Consider the following 17,078-nt stretch of genomic DNA (forward strand, 5'->3'; position numbering starts at 1 on the left):
GCTCCTTTGACTTTAATCCAAGGTGGTTTACATAGGCAGACTTTTTCCAAACCCCCAAGAGCTTTTTTTACAGTAAACAAAGAAATTCTATCTTTCAAGAACAAACTACATTCCAGATGGATCTTTCAGTCTGGTCACATTGTCTCCCACTCTTAACAAACATCTGCAACGAACTTCTCTGTCACTCAGGAGCTCAGCTTGCCAGCTTCTCAAGGTCTCACTGCTTACAGAAGCTTTCGGTGATCTTGAACTGGCAACCTTCAGACGTCATCTTCAGTCTTATTGGTTGCTCTAGCCCCTAGACCAGACTTTCTGCCTAGTGATAATGAGCAACATCTTTCTCACTGGAAGAGGTATTCACTGAACATTTACACCCATTGATCTCTTCAAGAGTGGGATCTGAGCAAAGCCTCTGGCGCATAGTCTGGCTTTATAAATTGGTTGTTTTCCCTCAGCTTCTCCTTCTTTAATTTTGTATAACCATCTACAACTTATAACACGTTGCCCTGGGGGCAGTTCAACTCTAGTGTACACTCCATTAGGGTTAGGCAGAGAGTGCAAACCATATCTTCATCATCCTCTGGTGACCATGCCAACTGCAGTTCACAGCCTTACCTCAGATCTCTTAAAAGGAATATATGTACCAGACTACTGCCTCTTATCTAGAGATGGTGGTGGCATCCTTCATCTGGATGTTCCAGCACCTCAGGTGTGGAGAATCCATCTTGGGAGAGATTGAGCCTTCTCATGGGTCAGCTGGTTTTGGCTTCATACAAACTTTCTGCAAATCTTTATATGCCTGGAAGCAGTCCTGCTTATGCACTTTCACTACATCACTGAGTGTCTATCCTTTTGATAATGGTTTTCCTCATACTCTCCTTCCTACCTCCTTTTTAGTATTTGAACTGCACCCTTCAAACAATCCCATGTATTGAGCAACATCAATCAGGATTGCATGGTTATGGAAAACAGAAGTAAGATCCTTTAAGCAAAAGGTGCTGTTATAATTTGAGGAATACTTCTTACTAGACTATGGTTGTGGCACTGTCATATTCCAAAAGGTATTACTGCAGAAAAGAGTTTTGAGGAGATATAAGTTCTTGAAATTAAAAAGTACTTAACCTTGAAAAGAAGCGTTCTGTTTTCTGAAGATGAGAAAATAATGTCTAGGGCACCAGTTCCCAGTCCATGGACCACAGGTGGTCTGTGAGACCCCTGAGGAGTGGTCTCAGGAAAGAAAAACACTTTCAACCACTTCCAGCATCTCGTCAAGTGGGTAGTCCTTCCTGGACCACCAGAGAGGGTGGAGAACAAACTGGCTGCAGCCAGCACTGAAGTATTGGCTGTGACTTCCATGGGGAAGTTCTCTTGCAGGAGACACTTCCCCAACGACTGTCAGAGAAGGTGGAGAATACACCACCCACAACCAGCAACAACCCACAAATTGTTAAGTAATAAATCTAATAGATCAATCACTAATAAATTTTCTGTGAGTGTTACAAATTGTCTTTTTTGTGTGTGGGGGGGGGTTACATGGCATCCATAATGATTCCAATTTTTGTCTCAGTGGTCCATGGGCTCCTAAAGGTTGGGAACCACTGGCCTAGGGTTTTAGATATTTGAGAATAAATTCAGGCCCATTATAGAGGATTAATTTGCCAGAAGACTGGACACTTGTATATGTTCTTAATCTTTTATATTAAATAGCATCATTTCTTCTATCTATTCATGCTGGCTAGAGGCATGCTTAGGAATGCTCCATGGTTTCCACACCCATGCTCCTGGGAAGGAGAATAATTGGATTTTTTAAAAGTTGTGCAAGTTTTCATTGATTCCCAAGCTGCTTCTTTTAACGAGTTGTAAGTGTAATTTGCAACGGTATAGTTCAAAGCCATACAGAAAACATGGTTCTTAATAGTCAAGCGGGGCCTGCGCTTTTAAGAAAATAAGTGTCAAGGTTACAATTCTACTTACACCTTATTAAAGTCAATTGATTTTAAGCAGCCCAGCAATACATAGGGATGGCAGCCTATGCAGTCAGCCTGTTCTGTGAAAAAGAGAGCTTCTCAAATTGGTATTGGGCCTAATATGTGTTTTGAATTAGAAAGCCCAAATTTTGTTGTTGGCTAGCTGCCATTATAATAATAAATGTTTTCACTTGATTTTGAACCAAACTTTTCTTTGTTTAAACATTCACCCACAGAAAGCTTATACTTCATCCTTCTAAGGCAGGGGTCTCCAAACCCTGGCCCAGGGGCCAGATGCAGCTCGTGGCAAGCCTCTTTCCAGCCCGTGGCCAGTCTCTTGTCCCCTGAAAGCCCCCGGCCCACTTTGCTGAACGTGACTGGAACTGTGCTCTGGTTGCATCTGGAGGGTGTTCTAAGGGCCAGAGAGGTTTAATGAATGAGCCTATTCATTCATTTATTAATACATCTAAGTTCCATCTCTAATTTATTCATAAAAATTTTATATTTAATTTTTTTTCCAGCCCTCAAAACCATGTCAGACATTCAATGCGGCCCTCTTGCCAAAAAAGTTTGGAGACCCCTGTTCTAAGGAGTACTCAACAAATAGGGCTCCAAATTCTAAACAGTGGTGTTGTACATGGGATTGGGAGCTTGCCACATTTGTCCCCAGTCTGTTCTCCAGTGTAAATTTTGCCTCCTCCACTGACTTTTAACCATGGTTAAAACTTGAAATTGGCACAGGTTCTAAAAGGGGTTAATTTTTGTCCCACCAAATCCTGGTTAAAATTGAGCAGTAAGTAAGGTTAACTATCAGGAGGTCTAGTCTAGAGGGTTGAGCCTCCAATTGCCTGAAGATAACATCCGAAGGTTGCCAGTTCGAGGCCACCGGCACCGTGTGACCTTGAAGCAGCTGACAAGCTGAGCCGAGCTATTCCATCTGCTCTGAGTGTGGGAGGATGGAGGCCAGAATGTGCGACCAGATCAATAAAGAAACATCTGAATGTTGTGGTTTCTTGAAAGATAGAAACCTTCTTTCAAATTGTAAAAATCCCTACGGGGATTTAAATTGCCTGCCTATGTAAACCACCTTGAATAAAGTCTAAGGAGAAATCTGAGGACCAAGAAAGGTGGTATAGAAATACCTTTATTATTATTATTATTTATCAAGGAATATTAATCATTGTTAAAGCTGGCAGAAAAGGTACAAAAAAAATTGTGCCTGGGAAGTAAAGAGCATGTGACTTTGTGACCTGACCCCTTAATCTTCATTAAGTGACGGGTAGCCCAAGTGATGGCCTCCCCGCCAGCACTTCTTGCTCTCCAGGTGCCATGAATGTGCTGTACCACACATTCACAACACCATATGTCGGTGCAGCAGCGACTGCACTGGCTAAAGACTATGTCTGGATTGCACTCTGGAAGTGCTGTCTGGGCATTGACCTTAACATCAACTACTGTGGCTAATATCAACAGTTTCTGATTAACCAGACCAAATAATCTGCTGAGGATTTTTGAGTGGCAAGGCACAATACATTTTCTCTAATGAACCATGTCTCTGCAGTTACCAAGGAACTCTTGTGGCTTATGTATCATCTTGGATACCATCCAACCATGCTATTAGTGGTTTATCAGTCACATGCACCCCCACGTTTCTACTCCGAAATGTGCCCTGCTCAACAAAGGTGCTGTGCTAACCTAAAATAGTGTTGTTGGAACTTTGTATTGAGAGATGTGAAAAAAGAAAGACAATGTTTTGTTTGCAAGCTCTGAATGTAACAGGAGACAGATGGATGCCTGCTTGAGTGTTATTTTCTGAGCGGTAAAAGCATGAGATGTTTCAAAATCAAACCATCCCTCTCTGCTTAATCAACCCAATAAACCCATAAAATCCTGTTGTAAAATGCATGGAAACTATTTTTGCTCATCTCTCCGTGAAACTTACTTCCAAACAAGTATGTGTAGGTTGCAGTATAATATAGGTAACATCTGTCTTTCTCAAAAGAGCAATGTATGACGACCCAAATGTAATATAATACTTTATTTGCAATTTCATTTTTCTTCCATTGTGACTTGGCAGCTGGCAGGCTTCTTCAGAGTTCCTTGAACAAAACAAATATTTATCCATTCATGTTATATACCTTTTTTTTCCTCACACCATCAATTCTGTGCATGTTTGTGAAGTGGAGGGGGCAAAACTATTTTACTCACACCAATTAGCAATGATTGAATGAGTGAAATGGCTTAGGATCCAGTCGTATGCTGCCCTGGCGCTGCATGGTACGGCAACACTGAAATGATTGCTGCTGTATCCTGCAGGACCAGAGCAGCAGCCCGAGGTTGCTTTGGGGTAAGGGAACACTCCTAGCCCCTGTGGGTCTACTCAAATCTGTATCAGTGAAATCACTGGTGGAGATCTGAGTAGCTTGTGTTGGGCTTTTAGGCTCAGGGCAATAGAAACCGGTGGGCTATACCCACGCCCTAGGCCTCAACCACCCTATGGGCTTTCCCTATCCTGCTCTACCCTACCCAACCCTACCCTGCCCAGAAACCCTACCCTACCCTACCCTGCCCAGAAACACCCCCTATGCCTTTCCCTATCCTCCCCCACCCAGAAATGTCTTCCCACTGCTTAGCAGAACACATACTGTCAGGCACTCATGCGGCTTGTGCCGCTGGTGCAGAGGCCCAGTTCTGAGTGGTGCTCCCCTCCTCGCTGGCGCCGTTCCCCTCCCAGCTGCCACAACGTAACTTATGGCACATTTGTGATGGCCATTGCCTGGGTAGCGCACAAGCAAGTAGTGCTGCCCACGTGGAGGATCAGGCTGTTCGTTGAAAAATGTAGGTGTAAGTACTGTAGGTTCCCACTCAAATCTCATATTCCACAAACTCACTAAGGGCACAGTCCTAACCAACTTTCCAGCACTGGCATAGCTGTGCCAGTGGGGCATGTGCTGCATTCTGCAGTTGGGGGGGAGTTATTGAGGCCTCCTCAAGGTATGGCAGTGTTTTTTCCCTTACCTCTAAGTTGCATTGCCCTTATGTCAGTGTGGGAAAATGGGTTAGGATTGCGCCCTATGCCTACAATCTTATACCTACTTTTCTGGAAATAAGCTACATTGAACACTGCTTTAGATTTTTAGAAAAGTGGTACAGAAATCCTTTAAATCAGGGGTGCCCAACCCCGGCCCTGGGGCCTCTTGCGGCCCTTGAGGCCTCTCAATGCGGCCCTCAGGGAACTCCCAGTCTCCAGTGAGCCTCTGGCCCTCCGGAGATTTGTTGGAGCCCACACTGGCCCAACACAACCGCTTTCAGTGTGAGGGTAACTGTTTGACCTCTCGCATGAGAAGTGGGATGAGGGCTCCCTCCACTGCTTGTTGTTTCACATCTGTGATGCAGTAGCAGCAGCAAAGGAAAGGCCAGCCTTGCTTTGTGCAAGGCCTTTTATAGGCCTTGAGCTATTGCAAGACCATTCATTCATAGAAGCTCATCTTTAATATATTCATTTATGTAAACTTATGTAAATTTATTCAAATTTTAAATGTAAATTAATTATTTTCTTCCCTGGCCCCAAACACAGTGTCAGAGAGATGATATGGCCCTCCTGCCAAAAACTTTGGACACCCCTGTTTTAAATAAATAATCAGTAGATTATAATTAGTACATTTTATTTGAGTACACTGCATAGAATTGTGCTGTAAGTCTGTTTAGGCAAGTTGTTATGGCTCAGCTTTGTTACTCCTCTATAATATACTGACTTGCCTTACAACAGTGGTTCTCACACATTTAGCACTGGGACCCACTTTTTAGAATGAGAATCTGTCAGGACCCACCAGAAGTGATGTCATGACCAGAAGTGACATCATCAAGCAGGAACATTTTTAACAATCCTAGGCTGCAATCCTACCCACACTCACCCAGGAGTAAATCCCGTTTATTATCATTGTTAAAAGAATATATATAGTAGCTTGTTTAAATTGTAGGTCTGTAACATTTCCCCAAATGCAGCCACATACCATGGTAGCATCAAGTCTAATATATAAAAAATAAAATATTGAAATACAGTGGTGCCTCGCAAGACGAAATTAATTCGTTCCGTGAGTCGTTCATTTTGCGAAATTTTTGTCTTGCAAAGTGCGATTTAAAACAAACAAACAAACAAAAAAAATTCGTCTTGCAAAGCACGGCCATAGAAAAATTCGTCTTGCGAGTCACCAAAAAAATCACAAAATGCTTTCGTCTTGCGAGTTTTTCATTGCGCAAGGCATTCGTCTTGCGAGACATCACTGTATTTCAGGAGACCCTCCTGAAACTGGCTAATGGCCCACCTAACAGGTCCCAACCCACAGTTTGAGAAACACTGCCTTAGAGGATTGTTGTGCACAGTATTAATAATTTATGTAAACCTCTTTGAACTCTCTCAAACATAACAAAGCTAGCAGCCCAATCTTATCCTCCCACCCCCTCACCTGCAGCCATGTCAGAAATGGGTACAAGCTATCCAAGATATCCAGCAGAAATGGATGAGGAGGAAGGGGGATTTAAATTCCCTTATACCTTTGTAAGTCTACCACTCTACAATGGGTCTCCTTGGACCTGCACTAGCAGTTTTGCTAGTGCAATTTTAAGGAGAGGAAGGTGGTGGGGTGGCTGCAAAAAAAGGGGATAGGCTGTATCCATCTCTGCCCAGTTTGCCCACTCCCCACCCCTATTCTGTCTCCCTCACCATCTCACAGTCATTAGCGGGTGGACAGAAATCTACTGGAGCGTGCAGGAAGACTCGGGTCTTCCCAACATCAGCCAGCAGAGTGCAACTCTGCATGATACCAGAGCATGCTTTACTGCTGCTTTGCAGCAGTCACTGTCAGTGGAACATGCATCCCTCTGGCAGAAAGGCCCAATAGGAATGGATCATAAGTAGCATTAACATTTTGGAGAAAATCTGCAACTTGCCACCTTGTGGTAAGGCTCCTTGTTCATCCCTGCATCATTTGATCAGTATATCAAGCCATATTTCTACATGGAAAACGTATAAATACAAATAAATGCTGAGTATCACAATGTCCATATAAGCTCCTGTTGCAGATGAGACACAAACTCTTCTGGCATTAAAAAACTTGTTTTCTTTAGAAAGCTACTTAGTGTAATTTATCAGTTTATAAAATGACTCAGCACTTACAAAGTACAGAAGTAATAAGCAATTATTCTTATTCCTCTAATGCTCACTAAGTTCTACCAAATTGATCTACCAAATTGATAAATGTTATTGTATTTTAGCAAATGTGTGATATGGGGTCTTTGAAGCCTGAAGCGAGAAGGTACATAGAGAAGTCAATAAAAATGGGAGAAAGGAATGGACTCCATCTTCCAACAGAAGTACAGAATGTGAGTATGATATCCTTCAGTAATGAAAAGAGGAAAATCGTATGTGTTCTAACAAGCATTTTGTTTCATCTTATGTTTTACTCTGAGACAAACTTATTCTGAGCCAAGCTTAGAAATTTAATGGTAATCAACGGAAATTTAAAGCAATGAGATAGGACGGTTTTGAATGAAACAATTTTGCAGCCAAGCATTGCTTTGGGGAGAGTTGGTTTTCATTTGCAGTGTTTTTGTTTCTGCATAACATTCTGGATCAATCCGCGATAAAATCTGTAAGTATGCATCTCAAATTCAACAGACATCTAAATGCGATGTGGTGATTAGGCCAATACCTTCAAGAATGCTTTCTCAGATTAGCTACAACAACCCAAGTTCAAGAAACTCATTTTAGTAATTCTTCTTTCTTTGAGGCTGGGTGGTGGTGTGCTGTATTACATGAAACCTATGTGTGAGTGCTACTCCATTCCTACTCATCGTTCATTTTATATCATTTGGCAGCATGGACAAGTAAACATAGCAGCTATCATCTTTTATTCTACTAGTTATACTTCTGAAATCTAGGCACTTAGAAAGCTTCTATATATTGAGTTGAGCCATTGGTCCATCTAGTTAAATATTGGCTGCAACCCTAACCACACTTTCCTGAGAGTAAACATCATTAAACAAAATAGGACTTACTTCTGAGTAGACCTGGTTAGGATTGTGCCCATTGTCTAGTTAAATATTGTATGCTATCTCCAGGTTTGCAGATAGAAATTTTTCAGGAATTTGTCCTACTTGGAGATGCTATGGTTTGATCCTGTACCTTTGGCAATCAAAGTTATACCACTGAGACATGGCTGCCATAAATCTGCTACTGCAGGGGTGCCCAAACCCCAGCCCTGGGGCCACTTGCGGCTCTCGGGGGCTCCCAATCCAGCTCTCGGGGAGCCCCCAAATGAGGCTATGGCCCTCCGGAAACTTGCTGGAGCCCATGCTGGCCCGACACAGCTGCTCTCAGCATGAGGGCAACTGTTCGACCGCTTGAGTGAGCAGTGGGATGACGGCTCCCTCCACTGCTTGCTGTTTCATATCTGTGATATAGCTGCAGCAGTGAAGGAAAGGTCAACCTTACTTTGTGCAAGGCTTTTTATAGGCCTTGAGCTTCTGCAAGACCTTTCTTTATTCATTCATCTAAGGTCAATCTCTAATAAATTCATTTATGTAAATTGATTCAAATTTTAAATGTAAATTAATTCTTTTTTTTCCTTGCCCCCGGAACAGTGTCAGAGAGATGATGTGGCCCTCCTGCCAAAATGTTTGGACACCCCTGTGCTACTGCATGAAAAATTCTGTAGTGTTCTTCATGCTAGTCCAGTTATTGCTATATTAAGTTTGTTTACAAGTGACAATATAAAATGTTAGAAGAGCTGAAAAGTAATAGTATAAGTAAAATATGAAAATGGGTGAGAGGACCCCATTTATACAAAATTTTGCATATTGAGCAAATTGGACTTTGCATATCTTCTTGTGTCTCTGTCCCTTCGGCACTATTAAAAAAAGTTCCTATCTTCCGTTAGGAACATATTTTTATTTGTAGTATTCAGTTTTATGATACTTCAAAAATACTGATTTAATAACCATTTCACTAACATGGAAAACTCAAGAGACAGTAATATAAATGAAAGGACACACATTTACAAACAGATATTTTACAAGACAAATCTTCATAAGTAAGCCCTTATGTGTTGAAAGTATTTTTAGGGGATAATTAGTATATTAAAACAATCCTGAAATTCTGTTGGCTTTATGCTTTTTCCACCTGTTTTTCCTAATTATGAGACCCGCAACTAAACAAGAAGCTCATTAAGCTCCCAGTGGCTTAACTAAAAATATATTGGGGAAGTTACCATAACTCTTTGGATCCTTTTAGATTGTGAGCCCTTTTGGGACAGGGAGCTATTTGTTTGATTTTCTCTGTAAACCGCTTTGTGAACTTTCCATTGAAAAGTGGTATAATAGTAATAGTAATAATAGTAATAGTAGTAGTAGTAGTAATAATAATAATAGTAATAATAGTAATAATAGTAATAATTTAGTGTAAACAATGCATGGATTATCTGATTCTCAGTGCAATCCTAACCTGTACTGGTGCAGCCAGGCTGCTGTGGCCTGCACTGTATCCTACACAGGTTAGGAGGCTGATGGAGGTCAGTTCAGGATGAGGGGATATTTTTCCCTTACCCTGTGTAACAGGCCAGCCTGCCCAATGGGGCTACTCGGATTTGCACCAGCTATTTAGCTGGTGCAAATCTGAATAGCCTATGTAGGGTTCCGAGGCCCAGCAGTGGGGGTCAGGATATGGCGTGCACTGCTGCCATCAATCCCACCCCTCATGGGCCCAATCTTTCCCTCTTCTGCCCTTCCCCACCCAGAAATGCCCTCTCCCATCCCCTGTGCTGCCTGGTGCAAACATACCTGCTCTGGTTAGTACACATCCTTGTACCAGGGCTGCTGGCTCTTGAGTCAGTGCTATTTTTCATGTGGTGAGAGTAGAGATACAACTGTGAGAATAAAGTTCTTGATTTACAGCAGCTATAGCAAATATGTAATGTTTGGGGGTTTTAATCTATATTTACTCATGTTAAGGAAATCAAGAAGATAAAGCAAAAAGTGAGTGAGCTCTGCATAGACTTCAGCAAAAACCTTAATGAAGAAAATACTTTTCTGATATTTTCTCATGATGAACTTCGTGAGTATCTCTCTTTAAGAATTGCTGTTGATAAGATTATATGTATAAATTGTGGTAAAGACAAATTGTTAGGAACAGTATGTATTATCAGATTTTCAGGTATATTTGAGCACTGCTTCAAATGTTGTTCAATGTCCTCTCTTTAAAATTACGTTCACATCCTCCAGTTACTTCACTCTGACCTTCCCTTAATTGGTATTTATTTTTCCACTTCTGAGTATCTTTGCATACCCAATCTGCTTTGAAACCTTATAAATTGAATTGTAAATTATCAGGTAATTTTTTTTTACATCTTGCAAATCTATCATTTCTTTTTTTAACTCCTGCTACTAAGAATCTTTTAAAAAAATTCAGAAAGATGTATTTAAAATCTTTTTTTGTTATGGTTTTGTAGGTTTATTTCAGCAATGTTCACAAGTAAAATATTGCATGTATAGGGGATTAATACGTACATTTTGGAACTGCAATTCCTTAAATGCAGTAAAGGCAAATTGGCAATTGAACAATTGATAGCCATTCCAGATGCTTTTCATATAGCTGAAAGGAATGTCTGTTGAAGAATATCCTTTTATTAAATCCTGTGACAAAATGTGTTCTCAGGTTCTCTTCCTGATGATTTTATCAGTAGTTTAGAGAAGATCGAAACAAACAGCTATAAAGTTTCCTTAAAATATCCACACTATTTTCCTGTTCTGAAGAAATGCAGCATTCCAGAAACCCGCCAAAAAATGGAATCGTCTTTTAACAGTAGGTGCAAAGAGGTATGAGAGATTTTTTCACGAATGTTCTAAATTTTTTGACAGTACTGTTAAGAACTAGCTTTAAGCAAACTTGTCTACACAATTAGTTCATAATAGAGAGAATTAGAGACTGAAGGGCATGGTTCAGCGCTGATACCCAGACCTTGCTTGTAGAAGGCCCCAATTCAGTTCCCAGCATATCCAGTGCAAAAGGAATTTAAGTTCGTGGAACTGGACAGACTGTTGCTCAAGACTTTGAAGAGCGGTTGTCAGTCACATACAAATACATAATTTGAGTTTTACAGTAAAATTCTGATGGCCCGGCAAAAAAATCTTCCCAGAAGTGCTTTCAGCTCAAGAGTAAACTCCTGACCTTGGTGGGCCCGCACAGGCATAGACAGGGTTCAGAAGCTGTTAAGGGACAAACGGAGCAGCTTGGACTATTGTAAGTAGCAACCTTGTTGCTTTAGCGAGGAGCACACTAAAGTGAGAGGCGTGTAAGAGAAGAGGGCCAAGGGAGTATGCATCCTTAGAAGGCGTGTGTATCGAATGCACATACATACCACCTCATGATAATCCAGCATATTTGATAAACTGGCAACATCTAGGTCCCAAAGGTGCCAGATTATTGGAACTTTACTGTATCATTAGACATTGGGAAATCTTGACTGAATTGCAAAAGAAAACAATAAATAGAACTAATGAAATAAAAGCAACTCCAGCCCCCATCCCTCTTTGGTGCTTCACAAATGTTCTAAATTTTTTGACAGTACTGTTAAGAACTAGCTTTAAGCAAAATTGTCTACACAATTCTTGTTAATTTAATTGCAGCTATGAAAACAATTATTTAAATTGGCAGGTCCTTTATAGGCTAAGACTTTTGTATTAATAATAATAATAATAACAATAATAACAATAATAACAACTTTATTTTTACCCCACCTTTCTCCCCGAAGGGACTCAAGGTGGCTTACAACAGGTTAAAACAGATTAAAAACATAATTTAAAAACAGATAAAAGCATATTAACACATACCATAAAAACAGTAGTCAGATAAAAAGTAGTAAAAAGGTAAAAAGAGCATAGAGCAGCAAGTCATAAAAGAATCAGGCCTGTAAAAAAATTAAAAGATGTTGAAAAGATGTTAAAAAGGCCGAGAACTCAGAAGGCTTGTTTAAACAGAAGGGTCTTCAGGCCTCGCCGAAAAGTCTCAAGAGAGGGAGCCATTCTTAAGTCAAGGGGAAGGGAATTCCATAGCATTGGTGCCACTACTGAGAAGGTCCTATTTCTAGCTGCCGCCCCACGTACCTCCCTAGGCGCAGCACTTGTAAAAAGGCCTTCTCTGATTACCTGAGAAGACAAGCTGGATTGTACGGAAGTAGGCGATCTCTAAGATACCCTGGCCCAGAGCAGTATAGGGCTTTAAAGGTCTATTAACATCCCTGATAAATATATAGGCTTCAAAATATACATATTCCTAAGCCCTATGAACTTCATCTGCTGATCTACCTTGCCTCAACTCCATACATATGTTTATTCACCCTAATTTTATTTTCACAAGTAAAGTTTTTTTTAATTACTGCTGACTCAGTTTGATAATGTTTTTTGAAGATATTTTATAAGAGTGTCTTGGATGGGTTTTCAGATACAAAGGCAGACAGAGTGTCTATACCATCTAGAAGAGGGAATTTTGGCAGGTGCCAAACTCAACATGGAAGGGTTTAAAAAGCTGTACCTGCCAAAATTCCCTCTTCTATACAGCAGTTAAAGGTATAGGCCCTCTGTCATCCTTTGTATCTGGTAACACTTATCATGGAGAACTATCTACATTACTGTTAATGTGACATTATTCCCATTTTACATACTTTCAAGCGTAGTTTGAATACAGTGTTAATCCTGGATTCAAATCCTGATTTTAGGGGCTGTTACTCTGACCACTGAAGTTGACTAATCCATTTACTTGTATAGAAATGCTTTGCATACCTTTGAGCTTAAAAATTCAACCAAACACAAATTTTGAGATTGAGTCTTAATGGGGAAATGGGATAGCTATAAAACATATGGTCTTCCTTGCTTAAAGAAAATGAAATACTGGCATATTTTTTTTAAAAAGTCTGTGACAATTATAATGACACAAGTCTTGTTTCACGTTTTGCCAATTTTTTTTGGCAAGTGTGAATATTACTGGGTGTTCTAGGAACTGAATAACCATAATTAAAAGGACAGCAAGACATGACTGATACCTGCCCAAAAGTGAGTCAGCTATTTCTCCTCCCCCCCTTCTTCTGAAAAGTATATAATATGACAGCTAAATCTGTTATGATAACTAAATATAACACCAGCCGCTACCTGTTTCAGATGTAATTGGAAACCATGGGTTCCCAGTATAAGAAATGAACCTAAGGCAGCTTTAGGTTGATATACTTTTCTCCTCTTCTTTTGCATGTAAGAGAGAGAGTTTTTATTTTTGGCTTGAAGTAAATCACAGTTCCTTAGGTTTGTACATAATGCAGAACTGTGACTTATTTCGAACTGAAAACATGAGTTCATGGCTTGCAGAGTCTTGTTCTGCTAGTGGGAAACTATGGATTCCAATTGCGTCTTAACCAGGCCACTATATTGGTGGTTTTTACTGATTCCAAAGGATCTAAGAGCAATAATGCTTAAGTTCAGAGAGAAATTTGCAATTTGCATTTATCATTTTTTGTAAGCCTATAAAACATACAAGTATATTGTGCTTCTTTATACTCAGGCTGTTGTATCTAGTTCAGTATTGTCCATTCTGACATTGCAGTTGGAGTTCTTTCCCATCTACATCATAACATAAAGAAGGCCCTGCTAGATCAGGCCAAAGTCCTATCTCGTTCAGCATCCAGTTTCCCACATTTGCCCACCAGCTGCCTCCAGCAAGCCCACAAGCAGCAGAAAAAGGCATAGTTCTCTTCTGCCATGGCTTCTTTGCTCCTCTGCAGCTGATCTTCCAAAGTATACTGCCAGTTTTTAAGTGGAGGTGCCAGGAAATTAATCTAGAACATTGGACAAGCAAAGCATGCAGTTCACCACTGAGCTAAGCCCTCCCCAAAATGAACAATTGTAAATTATTTACTTTGCTACAAAAAAATAGAAAACTCAACCTTTGAAAAAAACATGCTGGCATTTTCAGGTGTGCTCAATATATTTCATTCAAAATGTATATACATTGTTGTTGCTGCAATTTAGAGTGTTCATTCTTTCCATTATATGAAAAGAACTAAACTAAAAGCTAACTAAAAGCCTTGACTTTATTTCCCTTTGACTTCATTTCCCTAGGAAAATGCTAACATTCTGCAACAGTTGCTTCCTCTGAGAGCAAAATTAGCAAAGCTTCTTGGATATAACACACATGCCAATTTTGTTCTGGAGCTGAATACTGCAAAGATCACAGACAATGTAACAGAATTTTTAGGTCTGTTTTTACATATATTAAATCACAAATATGCTTTTAGTGTGAAAATGAACTGTATAGTGCTCAGAGGTTTTTTTTTGGGATAATGGGATGAATCTGCTATATTATTTTTAGTACAGTTCTCTACTTAGAGGCAAAAACTAGTTAAATATAATTTTGGAAATCTGTACTTAGAGAAAGTATAAGAAAATAGGATATATAAGCTTTAAGAAGACTTATTTTGAAATTACATAGCAGTAATCATTTCTTACTTAGATGCCATGAATCAGTTACAGCACCTAATTAACGTTCTTAAATCTTGTAGACCTTAAATCTATCCAGTGCACAAAGATTGTTGGCAGGGAGGAGGTTCTGCATATAACTAGCTGTAAATTAGTAGGTGTTTTATTTTATAGGCAATAAAATGTGACCTTGATGATATCAATTCCTTATCTTTTACTGATGATGAAAATAGATATGTCTTAATGATATTAGCTCAGCTGTTTAGGGCCTACCATGATTTTGACTGTAGTTAATTATCCTGCATGAAGCACAGCTTGCTTGCTTGAACTTCATTGAGTTGCTCCTTCAGTAAAAACAATGCCAGTCCCTCTGCTTCCACGTTCTCCTGCCCCAGCAGACTCTGCTTCAGGATTTCCTGGCAGATGCAGTGGGATGGAGTGAACATGGGGGATGATTAGCAGTGGCAATGGAATTCCCCTCGCAGAACAGTAAGCTCCGGTCTCGCTGGGGAGGCTGTTTGTGGAGGCTGTTTGTGGTGCTGCTGCTGTAGGATATGGAATTAATCAATCTGGAACAGTTATATTATATATAGTAATGTTTCTATTTTCAGATGATCTAAGTAGCAAGCTGAAGCTTTTGGGTGAGGAGGAGAGAACATTTATTCTAAACTTGAAGAAAAAGGAGTGTGAAGAAACAGGCTTTGAATATGATGGAAGGATTAATGCATGGGACCTGCATTATTACTTGAATCAGACAGAAGAGCTCAAATACTCCATAGACCAGGAGAAGCTGAAGGAGTACTTTCCCATTGAAGCCGTCACAGAAGGGTTGTTGAACATTTACCAGAAGCTGCTTGGACTTGTATTTGAACAAGTAGGCGATGCTCATGTTTGGCATGAAAGCGTTACACTTTATACAGTGAAGGACAGTTCAACAGGTGAAGTTTTAGGGCAGTTCTATTTGGACCTGTACCCAAGGTAATTCTATGATTTGTGCGTTTTATAATTATCGTTTTGAAAAGATTAACATGAAGGAGTGTAAGTAGTTGCTGGGAGCGGAGGAGGTTGGAGGAGTTGGGAACTTGAGTGCCTGACTATGACATGGTACTTTTTGTATGACCTCAGTGTTTTTTTGTTTTTTTTCCCAGAAGGAGTCATTCTAGGCATTCTGGTATATTTTAGCATTCATGCATTCAGAAGCAGACTGGGTTTTTAACACTGCTTCCTAATAAGTACTGCTATTAAGGAAACAGGCTAGAGTCTAAAGTGATTACTGCCAAATGCTGCTAAAGTTTGCTTCATGTTTGAAACATGCCTTTACAGTACCCGACACATTGTTTAAGGTATGTTCCAGCCTAGTCTGTGAGATTGAGCAGGGCATTCGGGCAGAAGGAATTTTGAAATCCCCTTGGGCAACCTTTCGTTTGGTTGTAGAACAAAAAACCAGGTGCTGCTGGCTGGAGAAATTGCTTTGTTCACTTGAAGATAAAGAGTGCAAATAACTGATTGAGAACCCTAGTTTTTTATTGATTAAATACCTCTAAGTTGAATTATCTGTAAGAGTTCTTTTAGGTAAATTGAGGAGAGAGTTTCACTGTGTGTTTTTCGTGGTTGTTGTTTCCATACAGTACAATTCTAGTGTGTGTACTTAGAAATAGTCCCTTGGAGTTCACTTGGCTAAATCTCAATATGCATAGGATTACGACCTTAGCATCTTGCAAAGGGATGAGAAAGAATTTGTGGTACTTAGCGTTCTTGCAGAATCCGCAGCATATGAGTTTAATAGGAAATCACTACAGTTAATTTCCATGTTGTCACATCAAGGTTGTGTCTTGGTTGAAATGGAAAATCAAACCATGGATGGTTACCAGGAGCACTACCTAGGTTCACATATTCCTTCCTCCAGTTCTTTGGTTTTTTCTAACCAGTCTTCTCTAATAAAACTGGCAAACTGTGGTCAACCTTAATGTGTAAACCCCATTTTGCAAATCCAGCTCAAACTGGTTACAAATTGTAGTTGGGAAGCAAGGTGTTAACCATATATGCCAGGGCTTTTCAAACTGGGGCGTCACAACACCCCAGCCTGCAGGCCCTGGCCCCTGCCCCCTTAAGGGGCGGGGGCAGCCTGGAGGCAGGGAGGAGGCAGTGGCAGTGGCACGATCCCCAGGATCACGCCGCTCAGGGGAGCTGCAGGGGCTTGGGTACATGTACCCAAGCCCCTGCAGCCTCCTGGGGGTGCAAGGAGCCTGGCGCGACCCGCAGCAGGGCTCCTTGCAGCAGTGAAAGTGGATGCCGAGTGATCCTTTAGCTCCGCTTTAGCTCCACATCTACTTTCACTGCTGCAGGGAGTCCTGCTGCGGGTTGCGCCGGGCACCCTGCACCCCCGGGAGGCTGCAGGGGCTTGGGTACGTGTACCCAAGCCCCTGCAGCCCCCCTGACCGGCGCGATCCTGGGGATCCTGGGGATCCAGGATTCCTTCCTGGGGCTCGCACCGCTGCCTTCCCCCGCCCCTGCTGCCTCCTCCCTACTGCCCACACAAGAACTTAGTGGCTCTCAAACTCTCCCAGAAAGTTTGAGAACCACTGATATATGCCA

General features: G+C 40.9%; 1 protein-coding gene across 2 annotated transcripts in view; it reads left to right on the plus strand.

The window, feature by feature from the left end:
- Window positions 1-17,078, plus strand: part of NLN (neurolysin) — a 58,652-nt gene that overhangs the window by 28,514 nt on the left and 13,060 nt on the right. For both annotated transcript variants that reach the window (XM_066613429.1, XM_066613428.1), the window contains exons 4-8: window positions 7,242-7,349; window positions 9,975-10,077; window positions 10,678-10,838; window positions 14,127-14,262; window positions 15,095-15,461. In XM_066613429.1, the coding sequence (XP_066469526.1) occupies window positions 7,242-7,349; window positions 9,975-10,077; window positions 10,678-10,838; window positions 14,127-14,262; window positions 15,095-15,461 (875 nt within the window). The remainder of the gene's footprint in view (window positions 1-7,241; window positions 7,350-9,974; window positions 10,078-10,677; window positions 10,839-14,126; window positions 14,263-15,094; window positions 15,462-17,078) is intronic.

Source organism: Tiliqua scincoides, chromosome 2 (assembly GCF_035046505.1).
Source record: "Tiliqua scincoides isolate rTilSci1 chromosome 2, rTilSci1.hap2, whole genome shotgun sequence".
NCBI lineage: Eukaryota > Metazoa > Chordata > Lepidosauria > Squamata > Scincidae > Tiliqua > Tiliqua scincoides.